Source organism: Mastigoproctus giganteus, chromosome 13 (assembly GCF_048544385.1).
Source record: "Mastigoproctus giganteus isolate SK-2022 chromosome 13, ASM4854438v1, whole genome shotgun sequence".
Classification (NCBI taxonomy): Eukaryota; Metazoa; Arthropoda; class Arachnida; order Uropygi; family Thelyphonidae; genus Mastigoproctus; species Mastigoproctus giganteus.
Genome location: NC_143587.1, coordinates 67,698,702 through 67,718,256, shown reverse-complemented (window position 1 = coordinate 67,718,256; position 19,555 = coordinate 67,698,702). Strand labels below are relative to the sequence as shown.

Genomic DNA, 19,555 nt, shown 5'->3' with positions numbered 1-19,555 from the left:
TCTCAGGCTGCCCTCTCTCATTGAACAAAGGAGACTGGTAATCACGATAAAGATGCTGACCAGTCTCATAACATCTCCTTCATTCTGGGATCTCTGTGACTGGAGGATTCCGCCTGCCCAGCTCTGAGCCACCCCAACAATTTGCCCTCTTCACTCACGCCTCCAGTTATCAGATCGCTTTTTACCCTACCAGATGCTTGAAAGAATCCAAGGTATCGATGCTGACTTAGAGAAATTTGCTGTTAACCAACACTATAGGAAGAAGATTCTAGATCCCGCACATCCCATGCCCTCCAATCACTCAGCATAGACAGGGCGTCCTCGAAGCAATCTAGTGACATGCAAATTCGCCCCAGGTTCCCTCCAGTAAGCAATAGGCAACGACTGTCCGGACAGTCTGCAAAATGAAAAGGCGGCTTGGGTAAAGAAAGCCTGCACGAGAACGACGACAAACGTCGGATAACTTACGCGGTAAATTAGTTTGCCGATACGGCACTCTAGCGCTGCTCACTCGGTAAACAGACGGTAGGTGTTATTGGACTGGAGCAAAGTCGAGAACGATATACTGATTGACAGGTAGGCGTGGCAAACAATGAAATGATTGGTGGTGGGCGCGACAGACCACAAGCTACTGTGTAGTCATTGGTTGGCATTATGATGTGTATTTACCAGTAAAGAACGGTGCATAATAGTTTTGTAATAAACGGTGAACAGGTAATAGTAGCGATGAATCTTTTAAAGATGGAAGAAATTTGTAAGGAAAATGAAACGTTGCTTGATTTTTTGATGAAAACTAAATTGATAAGACCGAAATTGTACTGTTTTAAGTGCAATGATTATTTTAAACTAATTGAATCACGAACAGAGTCATGTGGAAAGTTGTGGTTTTGCAAAAAATGTTCTTCACGAGTTTATTTATTGAAACATAGTTTTATGGAAAATACAAAAGTTTCATTGAAAAAGATAATGTACATTATATACTTTTGGTCGACGTGCACGCCAGTAACTAAGACAGCATTCCATCTGGAAATTTCGAAAGTGACAGCAATTAAGTTTTATAAGAAACTAAGAGATATTTGCGGATTGCAGTTAATAAAAAAACCCATTAAGTTGGGTGGATCGGGGAAAATTGTAGAAGTAGACGAAACTGTACTGGTAAAACCAAAACATCACAGAGGACGAAATTTAACTGCTAAGAAGAAATGAGTGTTTGGTGTGTTCGAAAGAGAATCTAAATTCGTCTTCATGAAATTGATAAAAAATCGGAAAGCAAAAACTCTTTTGCGCATTATTAGAAAAGTAGTGAAGAAAAATACTACCATCATAACAGATGAATGGCGTGCATATAGCCGTATTACGGCCTTAGAAAAAAAGAAGTACAAACATTTAACGGTGAAACACAAGGAACATTTTGTAGATCCACATACAGGAGCACATACGAATAATATCGAAGCCCAGTGGAAGAAACTAAAAAGTGTAACTAAAGGAGTAAATGGCAGCTGTAAACATATGTTGATGGGTCACATTAATGAATACACCTAATTCTGTTTTTGCACGAACTTTTTTTACACGAATTTGGTTTAACACGAATTCAAAATAAATATTTCATTCTCTTTTTACACGAGTCATTTTGATTTAACACGATTTCTATAAATTTTTTTTTGCCTAAATTTTAAGAAAAATTTTTTTATTTGTGGCATATTAGTATCATTTCTATATTACACGCACCAATAGATTGGATAACAGCTAGCGTATGCGTTTTGAAACGCGTGCTTTTGCTTACCAATGTGTACGTCTAGGTATCTATGAATCATCAACGTTTTTATTGGATTCGGTGCACATCTACGGTATTCGTGCATTGTATCTTCGGCAGACATGTAGTAGTAAGCTCTATTTCAAAGTGAAAGAATCTTTAGTGAAATTTGTGCACATATAAATTTATTAATTTTGCCGATAGTCAATAAATTGTAAGTTTACAAAATTTTCATACCTTTTTTTATTAATTATAACTGAGATATGTTTCGGAAGCCCTTATATAATGTTGAATAATTCGCCTATTACCAAAATGAAAAGGAAAGCGGTTTCTTTGGAACTTAAAATTCAAATTTTAGATCGTCTTGCAACTGGACAAGGGGCTACGTTTCATGACATTTCATGAAAGCATTTTGGTGTACATGAAGCTACCGTAAGAACTATTAAGAAAAATGAAGCTGCAATTAAGAAGTCGGTATGTTCTGGAACAAAAGTAAGTGTTAATTCATCATCATATACAAGAGATATTGTCAAGGAAAAAATGGAAAAGGCCCTGGTAATATGGATAGAAGATCAGTCACAAAAAAGAGTACCAGTAGATGGAAATGCCATCAAGCAAACAGCACTAAGAATTTACAGACAGATTAAAGAAAAGGAGCCAAGCACTTCATCTCAGTTAAACAGAAAGTATGAATTTTCTGCGAGTACAGGTTGGATGACAGGGTTTCTTAAAAGGAATGCTCTTCATAATATAAAAATTAAAGATGAAACTGCATCTGCAGATGAATCGGCTGCTAAAGTATTCCCGCAGGAACTTGCAAAAATTATTGAAGATGGAGGATACACTCCTGATCAAGTGTGGAATGCAGATGAAACTGGTTTCTTCTGGAAACGAATGCCGAACAGAACGTATGTAGCCAAATCGCAGAAAACTGCTGGTGGTTTTAAGGTAGCTAAGGATCGTGTGACCTTATTATTTTCCTCCAACGCTTCAGGAGATCGTATGTTGAAACCACTGCTGGTAAATCGAGCCCTAAACCCACGTTCAATGAAAGGTGTAGATATCAATAAACTGCCTGTTCACTGGATGGCAAACAAGAAGGCCTGGGTGACCACTACTATTTTTACAGAATGGTTCAACAAATGTTTCGTCCCAGAAGTCAGACGTTATATGAATTTGAAAGGTCTCGAATTTAAAGTTCTTCTGATTCTTGACAATGCATCCGGCCATCCTGTCTTGGAACACCCAAACGTACAAATTTTATTTCTGCCACCTAATACTACATCTTTGATACAACCGCTAGACCAAGGTATAATTGCGACAATTAAAACATACTACGTAAAACGAACATTCCAACACATTTTGGACAAACTGAATGATGAAACACTAAGTCATTGATGTGTGGAAGAAATTCTCAATTATGGATTGTATCAATCAAGTTGGATTAGCGTTAACTAAATTAAAACCAGCAACTTTAAATGCGTGTTGGAAAGCGGTTTGGCCACAATGTGTAAAAAGCAAAGATCCCATCATCCCTAATACGACCGAATTTCCCAACATCATTACAATGGCACACAAAATTGGTGGAGAAGGATTCGATGATCTATCGTTTGAAGATATTGATGAATTGTTAACCGACAAAGCCCTAAGCGAAGATGAAATATTAGAGGTTGTCCTTGGGACTCCTTATCCCACAGAACGTAGTGATAATGAAGAAAATGATCCTGTTCTAAATGCATATTTAATAAAAGAAGGTCTGGAACTGGCCAGAAAATTAGGTAATCATTTTGTCAAACATGACCCTAATGAGGAACGCGCTGGGAAGTTTCAACGTGAACTGAAGTTGTTGACAGCCTCTTACAGAGAATTATATAACGGCCTAACCAAAACACGAACACAACGATTAATAACTGAATTCGTTCGTAAAACCGGTGAAACATCAGCACCAGAGGAGACTCGTGCTGATTTTGCTGAAGAGATCACAGAAAGAATTTCATTAATAGAGGAAGAAGACGATGTCCACAACATTTCTAGTGATGGCAGTGATATTCCAGTCGTACGCAAACGTATGCGCCGTTTTTTTTCAGAAAGTGAAAATGAATAAAATCTTGTTATGTGTAAAACAGATTTTTTTTGTTCATGAAGAATTTTTTTTAATTTCATATGCATACAAATTTATTTTAGTACATTTTAATTACATATTATTACATGTGTATTTTGTTGAAATAAATTAATAAGCTTAAAACGAATATTTTATGTGTTTTTTTTAATTATTTTTACTGATTTTTTTAGATTCGGAACCAATCTTCTTTTCTTCCATAAATACAATGTCTTTTTTTACACGAATTTTTTTTACACGTATTTTTCAGGAACGTATCTATCGTGTAAAAACAGAATTAGGTGTATATGTGGCGTCAAATTTATGGGAAAAATCATGAAGATACTTTTCACAATATTGTTACTCAAATTGCGAATAGCTATTCAGGTCCAACTGTATGATTTGTACTCATGAATTTTTTTTCTGAGAAAGTTTCGTTCCGTTCATTTTATGTTCTTCATTGTGTTTTTTTTTTTTTTTTTCTCATATTAAAAGCAGATTTTTGGAGTTGATGAGTGCTTTTACTGTATTATTGATTTAGGTTTGGTTACGAAAAAAGGAAAAGGTTTCTTTGTTTTTCGTTGTATTTCATAACCTGAGCTTAAATGGTAGGTTAGGAAATAAAAGAGAAGGTTTCCTTGTATTTCGCGACCTAAACTTAAACGTTAGGTTGGGAAATAATAGAAAAAGAAAGAAAGATTCTTTATATATACAGTATACTGAATAGCTATTAAGGTGCTGATTGACGTTATGATACATGTGTATCCGCATGAGTGTCTTTAAAAATAAAAGTACATTAATAAAAAAATTAATATTTTATTAATAAACAATTTATGTGCTAGTCCACTCATGATTCTAAAGAAAAAAGGTTAGGTTACCCCCTCCATTTCGGGAGAGGTTCAAGCTCCCATGGGATTCAAGTGGAGGTAACCTGACCTATTTTCACCATTAGGGCATATTATTGAACAAGAAAATAAAAATACGGTCATAAAAAAATTTATTTTTTTATGAATGTATTTCTAAATATGACTGATTCTAAAGAAAAAAGGTTAGGTTACCCCCTCCACTTCGGGAGGGGTTCAAGCTCCCATGGGATTCAAGTCGAGGTAACCTGATCTTTTTTCACCGTTACAGTAAATGTTAGGGCATGTACGATTAGGACAAGTTACCATTAGTGCTGCTACAGTGATACTAAACCGATGTTATCGTGTGTTGTGTTCGCGCACCAATCAGCACGTCGTTTGCCACACCTACCTGTCAATCAGTATATCGTTCTCGACTTTGCTCCAGACCGTTAACACCTACCGTCTGTTTACCGAGTGAGCAGCGCTAGAGTGCCGTATCGGCAAACTAATTTTCCGCGTAAGTTATCCGACGTTTCTCGTCGTTCTCGTGCAGGCTTTCTTTACCTTTGCCGAAAAGGCTTCTCTTCATCGCATCCAAGCCAACATGCCCTGCACTTGCCACTTTAATGCTCCAATTAATTACTGAGCATACCGGGAAATGAGTCAGCGGTGTGTGCATCAACTGCCTCTGTTCATGCAGTTCTCTCCCACGAGATAAGAAGATGAAAATTGGGACTTTCAAGTGTCATTTTGTTAATTGAATCCAAATGTTATGTTACGAAAGTATTTATTTAATGTAATTTCATTTAATGTAATTTTTATGTCATCTTATTATTTTTATGTAACCTAATGCCATTATGGAAGTCACTATATCATCTTATTAATGTCTTAGCATTAGCATTAGTAGAGGCATATGATGCAAGAAAGCAAGCTTATGCAGCATCAGCCAAAAAAAAAAAAAAAAAAAAAAAAAAAACCCTTCCACTTCACCCCTCCGTTCGTTCGAAATACCTGTCCAGCTGAGCCTTAAATTTATTTAGGCTATCAACTTCCACAACAAGGGATGGAAGTCTGTTCCGCCAACCAACTACCCGCTGGCTAAAGACAAATTTCCACACATCTATCCTACATCTGTCTTTCCTCAATTTAAATTTATGCCCTCTCAGGTGATTATTCTGAGCAAGAGGCAGTATCCCATCAGCATTGAGCATGCTCAAACCATTCAGGCGCCTCCGTAGCCAGGTGGGAAGGAGCAGCAGTGCGTAGCACACGCTTCTTGAATAGACCGGGGTTCGAGCCCGTCACCACCAAATATGGAAAGGTCAGGGAATGAGCACTGCCTATCCCAGAGCAATATGGCCTTAGTTGCTAATGCTCCTAAAAAAAAAAAAAAAAAAAAAAAAAAACCAAAATCAAACCATTCAAGGCTTTGTACACCTCTATCAGATCACCTTGCCGGTGCCTAGTCTCCAAACACTGTAATTTGCAAAACTTAAGCCTTTCTTCATAAGAGCAACCCTTCGTTCTGTTCACTAATCTTATTGCCCTTCTCTGTACTCATTCCAGCAGCTCTACATCCTTCTTGAAATGAGGCCTCCAGCCCTGTATACAGTACTCAAGGTGTGGCCTGACCATTGCCTTATACAAGGGAATAATCACCTCCCTGTCCCTGCTAGAAAAATTCCTGTATATCATTGATAATACACCATGAGCTACTCTTGCAGCCCATCTACACTGCTTAGAGAACTTCATATCTGCCTGCACAATTACCCCCAGGTCCTTTTCATTCTCTACCACTGTCAGTGTAGTATGACAGAGTTGATATGTTGCTCTGGGATTGCTGTTTGCCAAATGTAGTACTTTACATTTGTCAATGTTAAACTTCATTTGCCACCTCTCAGCCCATCTGTTCAACCTTTCCAGATCCTGTTGCAGTAGCATAGCGTCAGTAGCGTCTTTAACAACCCTGCCAACCTTTGTATCGTCTGCAAACTTGGACATTAAGCTTGATATACCATCATCAATATTATTTATAAATACAGAAAACAACAATGGACCCAACACTGAACCCTGAGGGACTCCACTAATAACATTAGTCCACGATGAGCAGTGTCCATTAATTACCTTACCACTCTGTCTTCTGCCACTCAACCATCCCTTTATCCATAGCAACAATTTGCCACCAATGCCACACTGCCCCAATTTGTGCAGCAGTCTTCCATGTGCAACAGTATCAAAAGCCTTTCTAAGATCCAAATATATAATATCAAAGTTATTCCCCGCATCCAATTCTTTTGTAACTACATCATAGTATCCAATCAAATTGGTCAGGCAAGACCTTCCCTTAACAAAACCATGCTGTGTCTGGGCTATAAATGAATTCTTGTCAAAATGATCCTGCAGTGCTTCTTTAACCAGTGTCCCCATTAATTTTTCTGGAACAGAAGTTAAACTCACAGGTCTATAATTACTTGTGTCAGCCTTTGATCCTCCTTTGTGAATTGGGGTCACATTTGCACATCTCCAGTCTGTGGGTACCTCCCCTGAGTCCAAGGAAGCTCTCATAATTATGGCTAAGGGTTTGCTTACTTCCTTTGCTGCCTCCTTTAATATAACTGGATAGATCCCATCCACCCCAGGTGCCTTTCTTGTATTTATCTTCAACAATTTCTCCTCTACTATACTCTCAGTTATTACAAAAAGCATCTAGCTCACTGCCAGTGTTTACTTCATCTATGGCATTCCCCTTCCTGAATAACCTCATGTGTGAATGTAGATGCAAAATATTGATTTAGATTGTTAGCTACCTGAGCAGGATCATCAACAGTTGAACCATCAATATCAAGTGGACCAATCTGATTCATCCCCTTCCTTCTAGAGTTTACATAAGTAAAGAACTCCTTGCTGTTTTGCTTTGCATCCCTTGCCAAAGATTTCTCGTAATCTGCTCTCGCCTGCCTAACCTCCTTTGTAACTTGGTTACAGATCAACTTATATCTATCATAGGCTTCCGTGTCACATGTTAAGTTATATGTATCCCATGCATTTTTCTTCTCTGCCATATGTCTCATTAGTTCATCTGACATCCATTTAGGCCTGAACCTTGAACAATATTTCTTAGTTGGTATGTGAAGCCTAGTAGCTTCCAAGATAAGTTCTTTGAATGCTTCCTATTTTGAGTTTGCTGTTGGTAACATCATCAGTTGGTCCCACTGTGTAGAATTTAAATACTGTCTCAGATCATCGTAGTCGCCTTTACGAAAGCAATAACCCTTCCCTCTACCCCTGATGGTAGTTACCTCCTTGAGTAAATCCCACTTCAGCCCACTGTGATCACTGCCACCTACTGGTTCCTGTATCTGCAGATTCTTAATGCATGAAGAATCACTACTGATAATCAAATCAAGAGTATTGCTCCCTCTAGTTGCCTCCCGAACATGCTAATTTAGAAAACAATCATCCAAAAATTCACAAAAGCCTTGCTAGTGTGTGAGTGACAAACCCACAAATTCCAGTCAATATCTGGGAAATTAAAATCCTCCATTATATGACTCTCTGATTTACTGGCCCACTCTATTTCCCTGTACAGTTTCTTATTATACTCATCAGAGTCATTAGGCCTATAGCACACTCCTACTCACAATTTTGATCTCCCAATGCTTATGTCACGCCAAACTGACTCGACACTGCACTGTCCAGTGATGTTGATTGGCTTCACTTCCTTGGATTTTATGTGTTTCTTAACTAATACCATAACCCCTCTTCCCTTCCTATCCTGTCTATCCTTTCTGTAGACGTTGTACTACCCAAATTCCACTTCTGCATTACTTATATCTGTGTGACACCACGTCTCTGATATCCCAACAATATCCGCCTTTGATGCTTTGAGCAATATCTCAAATTCATCAAATTTATTTACCAATCTCCTTGCATTGGTGTACACACAAGTATACATGCACCTGTTCTTTTTCTTAGCTACTCTAATACAACCCATGTGTTTACTTGTACCGCAATGACTCCCAGCAGTCTCTGAAATATCCTGCATCTTATTTTCCAAGCTGCTGCTCATTCCAATAGAAGCAGTGCAAGAATCACTTTCACCTCTGCCAGTGGCTACTGTTAATCTATTAGTCCTTGTATCCCCCCAAGCTAGCAGTTTTCCGACCAACCTAACACTGCCTCGATAGCATCAGCAAACATTCTTGCACCCTTTCTATGTAAGTGTATCCCATCCCTGTAGAAGCAGTCTCTCCTTTTAACAAGTACAGACCAGGCTAAAAAAAATTCTACCCCTTGAGCCTTGCACAGTCTTTCCAGGGCCGAATTGATCGACAGGGCTCTCATCCTATACTCCCTCCTATCGTGTCTGGGCAGAATTGCAGACACTTTAAAATTCAACCCTAATTCACAGCTTTTTTTTAACAGTGACCTGTACTTGTCAAGTAATTCTGCCGGCCTCCTACTCTTAATATCATTAGTGCCAACATGTACAACTATATCACCTTTTGTGCCCTTAAAAGATGATATCCGCTCTACAACGTCATCAACCTTTGCCCCTGGCAGACATACCCTGGTCCTGTTCCACCTATCCTTTTTTTACAAAGCATGTTTCCCATTTCCCTGACAATAGAGTGACCAACAACTACTAGTTCCTTTGGGACCAGCGCATTCTGCCTTGGGAGTTGCTGCTGTGTTGCGTGATGCCCAAGTGCAAGCTCTGGAGTTGGTGTGGGCAGCTGAGAGCTTGATGGGCCCCTCACTTTTAATCCTTTAAGGGCATCCACCCTGTCCTTCAAGCTCTCATATAGGCCCATAACAACACTGAGTTGTCGCCAGATTTCCTTACACTCCTTGCATCGCGCACATACAAAGACATCCCTCGTGGCAGTATCATGTCCGACTGCTCCACAAACATCAAGCAAATAGTGCATTTTAAAAGGCTGTGATTCAGAGGGCAACTGCCCCCCCCCTCAGTTCTCCCCTGAGTCACAGCACTCCCATTAGCTTGAGCTTTTGCTTTGCTGCTCTGGTCTGAGTCATGATTTCAATTTAATTTCAATTTCAGTACAAAATTAAAACCCTAAACTTGTATCCCAACACAGTTATGACACTATATTTATTTTTCAGTATCGAGTGTTATCTACGAGTTCCCTTTATATAATTTCCGTATCAAGTTATGTATTAATTATTTATTTTTGCTAATTATTGATGTTACGTAATATAAGTTGTTATATGTATATAGTTAAAAGTACAATTTAACTGACAATGAAGTTCAACAAGATTAATAGATTTACCGATTAATTGACAATATTATATTATGTACTATACTATACTAAGCTTATGCTATCTAGTTCGAGATATTTTGTATCGCGTAACAATGGCGGCAATTTACGAACGGTAAATCTACAGACACTTAAGTATCGATTAACTTCCAAATCTCGCTGCCTCGATTCAGAATAAACTAAGGATCCTGACTAGCTACTTACAGAAAATAATTTGATATAACAATTGGTTAATAAATCGGCTAAATATGGTTAAAAAAAAAAAATCTCTCGTTCAACGGAGCTGCAACTTGTAACACATGGATTTGATACCCTTACCGATACTAAGTAATACCTACAAAATCTCTATCTAAGTTAAACTTTAAACTAAGTATCGTAACTAAGAATATAAAGCTACTCTAGAAAATAAGTTAATATGCCAATTTTTATGTCTTATGTCACTTGATGTTATTTCATTTAATTTGTTTTATGTCCTATATCACTTAATGGCAATTAATTTATTTCTGTAATATATCTGCTTGTTATCATCTCTATAAGTGTTAACCCCTGGCCTTTTGGCCATGAAAGGAAATTGCAACTCGATTCAATCACGTAATTGTCACAACTGAAGGTGGTGCAATAAAAGACTCTCTCTCTCTCTCTCTCTCTCTCTCTCACACACACACACACACACACACACACACACACACACACACACACACACACACACACACACACACACACACACACACACAAAATAACTTTCCCGTGTCATAAAATCAGTTGGAACAAAATAAAAAGAAAATCCCTGTAAATATGCATTAATTCCAAAACAGTTATTTTACGGGATATTATTTTTATCCTAAATGCCATTTCATTGCTAATTGCTTAAATAGTCTTGTCAGGAAGATGAATTTTTAAGATCAGTACAATAATTCTCTCACTATCATAGAAAACGACTCGGGTTAGGATGATATGATGCTGTCCCATGTGCCTGCCATAAAATTAAATGCAAAAACGATCCTGTATATTAATTGCACATTCTGTATAATGTGGCTGAATTTGTTTTATGTCCTATATCACTTAATCGCAGTTTATTTATTTCTGTAATATAGTTCTGACCTAAATGATATATTAATATGACATAATATAACCTAAAGAAAAATTCAAGTGCTGAGATTAATATAACTCTGTTAGTATGGTGAGAAATTCCTTTCACTGTAAAACACAGAATGCAAATAATGCAAGTTAAATTTAGAATGGAAAAATGTGGAAGGAGATGGAAAAGAGGTGAGCACAGCCTGCCTTTACAAATGGTATGTTCAATTTCAGGTGAGATCTGTGTGGATTCATCTCAACAGAGTATCATCACAGAGGTCATATTAAAAGAACAGTTTGTGTGGACTTGTATAAACAGAGTTTTTAGTGTTTGAACTATGAAGAAGGACAATATGACAGTACAAATAACAAATGAGGAAACGCTCAAGATTCTCAATACAGAACTGGCATAAATTATGAAAATTTCAACACTGATCAGTTTGAGCAACAGGAAAAAAAAAAATAAAAAAAAATACTAGGCCTGCATACAAAAATAGATCAAGCAGAAAAATAAAACACATTAGAGCAGATTTCCTGAGCTAGAAGATTTTTTAATAAAGCAGTTCAAACATGAATGCTCCCCAGGAGGAAAAAACCAAGTCTGCATCTGCCCTGATGCTGTGAAGAGTTGTGGAAGTAATAAAGACTGTGCAATGATACAAAAAAAAAAGTAACTATTAAAGAAAACATTTTATGAAGTTGACTATGTCTGTGTTATAAGTAAACATACCTAGGTATGAAGTTTCATGCCTAACAGGGCCCCATCGTTGCCAGGGAGTGTCTGGTGTGCGATATTCTACAAAGTAGAAAGCAACAGGTACTGTTTGATTGAGGGGTGGCTGCCAAGCAATCAGTGTTCCATGAAGAACCTTTTGGACTGTAACATTACGTGGTGGCCATGGTTTTGGACCTGAGAAAGAAATATTGCAACAAACAATGTTATATTTATATTACCTTTATTTGGAAAACAGTTTTATAGTATACACTACTACTATTTTATTATTACACATAATAAAATTTGACGTCATTTGTATAATCAAAAATGTACTCAGATGAAAAAAGTTTCAAAAATATATAATAAACATAGATCATCAAAGATATCATTTGTGCACTAGTAGCAATAAAATTTGTATCCCATTCAGCCACAGTTGATGTTCTGTTTAATCTATTTCCACCAAAAAACTCAAGAAATTCATGGATGTTTTGGATTTAATTAGTATGCTTACATCACAACTACAGAAGAAACATTGGTAAATAAGGAAATTAAATGTTTTTATTTGTAATGTAATAAGATTTTATCATAAAATAATTATATTTATTTTAAACAGCAATTCTGTGATCCCTGAAGCTAAAAAAAAAAAAAAAAAAAAATGGGCTTCTACAGAACGACCCCCCCCCTATTGGTATTATAAACCAAATGCTCCACAATTTCTAAAACACCCTGTAGGGAGCAGTGACATCCTTCCTTACCGGGAACCATCTGTCTAGGTGGATATACTTGGTGCGCTTAGAGAGTCTTGCAACATGTCAAACCTGTATGACTACACTTTGTTTTCCTGATTATGGTGAAATCAAGCTGCTGTACTTTGACTCAGATTCACTCTAGAGCCCTTTCAATGGGTCACTGGGGCCCACATATTCAGTCTTTCCTCATATAAGTACCTATTTGCTGATCTTTCCAAGCACACTGTTTGTCTTTGGACCTTTTCAGAAAATGTTTTTCTCATAATTGCCTTATACAAGCAAATATTTGATGAATATCATCAGTAGAACACCATGAGCCCTCCTTGTCAATTGTCTGCATTGCATGGAGAGTTTCATGTCAATCCAAACTATAATCTCAATATTCCTTTCTTCCTTTACCATTTTTAATTTAATTTACTTCAGTTGTATAAGTTATTTTGGGGTTGTTATTTCTCAAGTGTTGTATACAGTCATGCAATGTTGCAAAACTATCTGTATAAGTACACTTAGACAGAAAGTTTGTAGCATGTCTATACATCATAGATGTAATGATTGTGAGTTTGGGTTTAATTGAACAATGTTAAAAAAAAAAAAAACATCAATGTAAACATGTTTCCTATATCACATTGTATAAATTCTGACAACATGAGATACAAGTTCTTTTATTTGTTTTGTTAAATTGAATGTATTACTTAAAAATGTCAGGTTGGTTGTATTATAAAATTAATGACCTGAAAGTACAGGTATAGGTAATTTAATTGCTGCAACCAAAGTGCAAATATAGATGAATTAAATGCTGCTACTTACCTGTAGTATTTCAGTTTGATAAAAATTAAATCTGCATCTGGTTAATAAACTGATTAATATTATTATAGTTTATCCAAATACTAGCAGTAGACACACACTACTTCAGTTTAATGCAGACACATGTGAAAAGTAGTGACTAGTAAGTAAAATATTTTGGAATTTGGAAATTTCTGAATACAGATATTAAATAAATGCAGTTTTATGAGTTTTACCAGATTATATATATATATATATATATATATATATATATATAAATCCATTGAGAAACAAGTATATATACATACTTGCTCCTCAAGAAAAATGACTTAGGCTATTAATGCAACTGTTCACAAGCACAAAAACAAAGTACTGTCTGATAACACTACACTGCATTTTCAAAAAATTCAGGTTTCTTCAAAAATCAAAAAAAAAAATTTGATTTTTCACAAATTTTTATTAATTTTGGCAGAATTTGTGCACTGAATTTATAACAAAATGCTACTTCTTAGACTTTTATATTTAAATACATGTTGAAAGCACTAATAAAAAAGGCAGTGTGGAAAAAGTCCACTAAACGCTCACCTCTCATTTTAAAAAGGCAGCACACATGTACAGGGCAATATTGAATAAAATTTGTTAAATTTTAAAGTGTCTGCAATTCTGCCCAGACAGAATGGAAGGGAGTATATGATGAGAGCCTTGTAAATCAATTCAGCATTGAAGAGATTGTCAACGCTCATGGGGTAGAATTTTTCTCAGTGTGTGGTCTATGCTTGTTAACAGGAGAGCTTGCTTCTACAGGGATGGGATGCACTAAACAGAAAGGATGCAAGAATATTTGCTAATGCTATCGAGGCAGTGTTAGGTGGGTTGGTAAACTACTAGTTTGGGGGGGGGGATACACACTCTAATAGATTAACAACAGCCATAGGCAGAGGTGAAAGTAATTCTTGCACTGCTTCTAATGGAATGAGCACCAGCCTGGAAAACAAGATGTGAGGGATTTCAGAGTACTGGGAGTCAACAAGTAAGTGGGCTCTGTTAGGATAGCTAAGAATAAGAATAGGTGCATGTATACTTGTGTGTACACCAATACTAAGGAGTTTGGTAAATAGATTTGATGAATTTAAGGTGTTGGTCAAAACATCAAAGGCAGATATTGTTGGGATATCAGAGACATGGTGTCACACAGATATAAGAAATGCAGAATTGGAATTTGGGGAGTACAATGTGTACAGAAAGGATAGACAGGATAGGAAGGGAGGAGGGGTTATGCTGTTAGTTAAGAAACACATAAAATCTAAGGAAGTGCATCCACAGTGCAATGTTGAGTCAGTCTGGTGTGACATAAGCACTGGGAGAGCAAAAATAAGTGTAGGAGTTTATTATATGCCTAATGACTCTGATGAGTACAATGAACAGTTGGGCAGAGAAATAGAGTGGGCCAGTAAATCAGAATGTCTTATAATGAGTGATTTTAACTTTTCAGATATTGACTGGAACTTGTGTGATGGTCTCTTGCACACCAGCAAGACTTTTGTTGATTAATTGGATGACTGTTTTCTACAGCAGTTTGTTAGAGAGGCAACAAGAGGGAGTAATACTCTTAATCTAATTATCAGCAGGGATTATTCAGGCATTAAGAATCTGCAGATAAAAGAACCACTAGGTGCCTGTGATCACAGTGTATTGATTTGAGATTTACTTAAAGATGTAACTTCCATCAAGGGAGGGGTTTTCGCTTTCATAAAGGTGACTACGGTGGTATGAGACAATTTTTAAATTCTATACAGCGATACCAACTGATGATGTTACCATCAGAAAATTCTAAATAGGAAGTGTTCAAGGAATTCATCACAGCTTCTGTGATGAATTCCTTGAACACTTCCTATGCTGCTTTTCATACCAACTAAGAAATACTCTTCAAGGTATAGGGGGCGCCTCCGTAGCCAGGTGGGAAGGAGCAGCAGTGAATAGCACATGCTTCTTGATTAGACCGGGGTTCGAGCCTGTCACCATCAAATACAGAAGATGCGGAAAGGTCAGGGAATGACCACCGCATATCCCGGAGCAATATGGCCTTAGTTGCTAATGCTCCTAAAAACCAAATAATAAACAAACAAGGTATAGGCCAAAATGGATGTCAGATGTACTGATGAAAAGCAGGGCAAAGGAGAAAAATGCATGGGACACACAAATTATCGGAGACAAAGAAGCCTATGGTAGATATAAACTAGTCTGTAATCAAGTAACAAAGGAGGTCAGATTACGAGAAATCATAGGTGAAAGATGCAAAGAAAAACAGCAAATGCTTCTTTACTTATGTAAACACTAAAAGGAAGGGGGATGAATCAAATTGGTCCTTATGATATCAATGGTTTGACCGTTGATGATCCTGCTCAGGTTGCTCACAAACTGAAAGAGTACTTAGCATCTACATTGACACATGAACAATTCTTTAGGGAAAAGAGGATGCCAGAATTTTATCAAGCTCTAACACAGAGCTAAATGATATTGTAATAACTGAGAGAAAAGTGAAGGAGAAATTGTTGAAGTTAAACATAAGAAAGGTACCTGAGGTGGATGGGATGTGTCCAGTTATATTAAAGGAGGCAGCAAGGAAGTAAGCAAACCATTAGCCATAATTATGAGAGCACCCCTGGTTTCAGGGGAGGTCCCCACAGACTGGAGATGTGCCAATATCCCCCAAATTCATAATGGGGGATCAAGGGGGGGACAAGAAATTAAAGACTTGTTAGTTTAACTTGTGTTCTGGGGAAAATAATGATGTCACTGATAAAAGATGTAATGCAGGATCATCTAAACAAGGCTATAATTATACTTCAAACAGAATGAATTTATTAAAGTGAAATCTTGTTTGGCCAATTTTATTGGATACTATGATGTGGTCACAAAGGAAATGAATGCAAAAAATAATTTTGATATTATATACTTAGATTTCAGGAAAGCTTTTGATACTACAAAAGACTGCTCAAATGTGAGCAGTATGGCATTAAGGGCAAGTTGCTGCTAATGATAAAGGGATGATTGAGTAGGAGAAGACAGAGAGTGGTAATCAATTGACAAGCTCTCTGTGAACTAATGTTATTAGTGGAGTCCCCTGAGTTTGGTGTTGGGCCCATTGTTGTTTTCTATATTTATCAATGATATTGATAAAGGTATATTAGCCTTAATATCCAAATTCGCAGATGTTACAAAGGTTGGCAGGAAGGTTACTGACTGTTACTGATTGCAGTAAGCTGTTGCAACAGGATCTAGAAAAGTTAGGCAGATGGGCTGAGAAATGGTAATTGAAGTTTAATGTTGATAAATGCAAAATACTGCATATGGGGAGCAGTAACCCCAGACTAATTTACCAACTGCGTGGTACTACATTCAGAGTAGTGGAAAATGAAAAAGACCTGGGGGTAATTGTGCAGTCAGATATGAAGTTCTCTGAGCCATGCAGACAGGCTGCCTTGTGGGGTTTTGTCAATGATAAACAAGAATTTTGCTAGAAGGGATAAGGAGGTGATTATATCATTGTATAAAGCAATGGTCAGGCCATGTTATTATTATTATTATTGTTATTATTAGCCATATGGCGCAAGGAAGCCTGAGGCTTATGCTGCACCAGCCAAAAAAAAAAAAAAAAAAAATTTCTGAATTATCCTGAGAGAGAGAGAAAAGTAGAAGGGAATCACCAAGAAAAGAAGAGAAGAATGATATATCCAGCTCAGGACCCTGGGTGTGCCAACATACTCACCAGATGTGAGCCCCTGACGTTAAAAAAATCTCCAATCTTGAGTACTGCATACAGGTCTGAAGGCCTCATTTTAGGAAGGCTGTGGAGTTGCTGGAATGAGTACAGAGAAGGACAATGAGATTGGTGAATGGAACAAAAGGTTGCTCTTACCAAGAAAGGCTTAAGTTCTGCAAATTGTAGTGTTTGGAGATTAGGCACCTGTGAGATGATCTGATTAAGATGTTTAAGCTTTGAATGGATTGAACAAACTCAATGCAGATGGGATTCTCCTTCTTGCTCAGGCCACACACATGCAAATTCAAACTGAGTCAGAATGATTACAGAATAGATGTGTGGAAGTTTGCCTTTAGCCAGCAGGTGGTTGATCGCCGGAACAAACTTCCATCTGTTGTTATTTTACATAAATTCAAGGAAGAACTAGACAAACTATCGGAGGGAATGAATAGGTAAAATGGAAGGTTTATTTTATTTATTTATTTTTTTTTGGCTGATGCTGCATATGCTCACTTTCTTGCAACATATATCACTACTAATGCTAAAAACTGATTTATGATGGGTCAAATTTTTGTTTCTTTGATTTGCTTGCAGATCCTTCTACTTTACAGTAGTAGTAGTAGTAATGGAGGCATGTGATGCAAGAAAGCAAGTGTATGAGCTTATGTAGCATCAGCCAAAAAAAAAACATGAGTATGAGTTCATGTTTCACTTCTTCATGGGGAAGATAACACCCAAATGTGACGATTGAAAAAAACACATTATAAAAAGTGCACATGTAAAGCGTGCCAAAGGACTGTTTTATTTTAAAAAATTAATTAAAACATGTTTTTATTATAAAAAATGGATTTTTATAGTTGTTTGAAAAAGATTGAAAATAAAGATGGCATCAAAAAAGTGAACTATTTTGAATTATTTCTTGCTGTTTTATTCTTATAAAACGAGTAGTGTGTATGAAAGGCACCTGTGACCACTAATTTTTTTTGAATTTTGCATAACTGCCAGAGGGTTAAATTAAATCAAATGAAAATAAAATGAAATATGAATTCATCCTCAGACTACTCTGTAGGTTGGGATAAATGAAACTTTCCAGTCAGTCATCATATGTATGCATGTGCTCAAATGCACACAAACATGTGCATATAAATAGGAAAATTGACAAGTACACAACTTACCTGATGGTTTCTGCACTGTTGGAATGTAGGTTGCCCCATATGCATCAGTTGGATAAACGCCACCCAGATAATCCCATGCTGCAAAGGAAGAATAAAAATGTATTTTTTTTTACCTTTTAATAGTAGTGTTTTTTCACCACTATAGAGTCATTTTCATTGCTACCCACCTCATGTATTAACATGGAAATTACCAAAACAAACTGAATTTTATCTGCTCTTGGAGCTTGTTCTTCTTTCATGTTTGTCACATCAAGGTTAATGCAATGACCACCAGCAGTATAGTGCACAGAAAATTTTTTGTAAGAACCCAAGAGGAGATATATTTCAAGTAAGAATGAATTACATAGAGAAATTTAAATGTGTGGGTATCTCCTTGGACCACTGGTCAACATATCCCATGCTCTACTTTCTCAGTTGCAAGCTTTTTTCCTGCCATAGCACACAGCACAGATAGCTATGTTATATAATCAGCTGGACTGATGATATAATATAGCTATCTGCATCAAGTGTAATTTGTGCAAGTCACACATTACACTTGATGGCAGTGACAAAGTGCATATTCTCTAATTTTTACCAATGGTACAAGGGAATATGCTACATAAGGCTTCAACTTTTATTTCTCTACACAAAGTAATTTCCCCCCTTCCCATCCACCTTGGACCATGGGTCGTAAATTTCTGTGTAGTGCATTAGCTTCTAAATTCTAATACCAGGCTGTTTTGTGACTGAAAGTTGGCTACAACTGCCAGTGAGCAACTAAGTTGCAACTGCAACAAATTTTGACTGACAATTTAAGAAAATACCCAATATTTAAAACAGAAATTAAAATTGTTTTTAATTTCTTGGTGTGATTAACCGTGTTGTTCCTATAGTGGCTAAAACTTTCCATGTGATTTGGCGAGGAGAACAAAACAAGTTCTTCATGCTTGCAGAGTTGAATCTCATTCAGTAGCATTGTGTGAAATATCTACACATCTCACTATCAACTTTTAATTCCTAAATAAATACCCTCTAGATTTATTTTTTATTTATTTTTATGAAAACCCCAAAACATAAGAGGTATTAGAACCTATAGTACTTAGTACCGTGCTTGGGTTGGAGGTTGAGAAGATGAAAGAAAATATTTGTTGACATTAGACTTGAACTTCTGTAGACTGTAATTTTCAGGAAATACGTATGAAGGAAGGTTGTTCCAGAAAACGGCAGTTGAATGAATAAACGAGGAAGATGAAAAGTTGGTTCTGTGAGTTTGAAGTTGGACAGTAAATGGATGTTGGCTGGTGGTGGCATGTGTTCGAACTGTTTTGAAAGAGAG

The 19,555-nt window shown here is 36.8% G+C and overlaps 1 protein-coding gene across 1 annotated transcript in view; it reads right to left on the bottom strand.

Annotated features, from left to right (window-relative positions):
• The window catches only part of LOC150076138 (protein turtle-like), a 481,828-nt gene that overhangs the window by 37,482 nt on the left and 424,791 nt on the right, over positions 1 to 19,555 (bottom strand). The window contains exons 11-12 of the mRNA XM_090387265.1: positions 18,241 to 18,318; positions 11,786 to 11,965 (exon numbers count right to left, since the gene is read on the bottom strand). Of these exons, the coding sequence (XP_090243391.1) occupies positions 11,786 to 11,965; positions 18,241 to 18,318 (258 nt within the window). The remainder of the gene's footprint in view (positions 1 to 11,785; positions 11,966 to 18,240; positions 18,319 to 19,555) is intronic.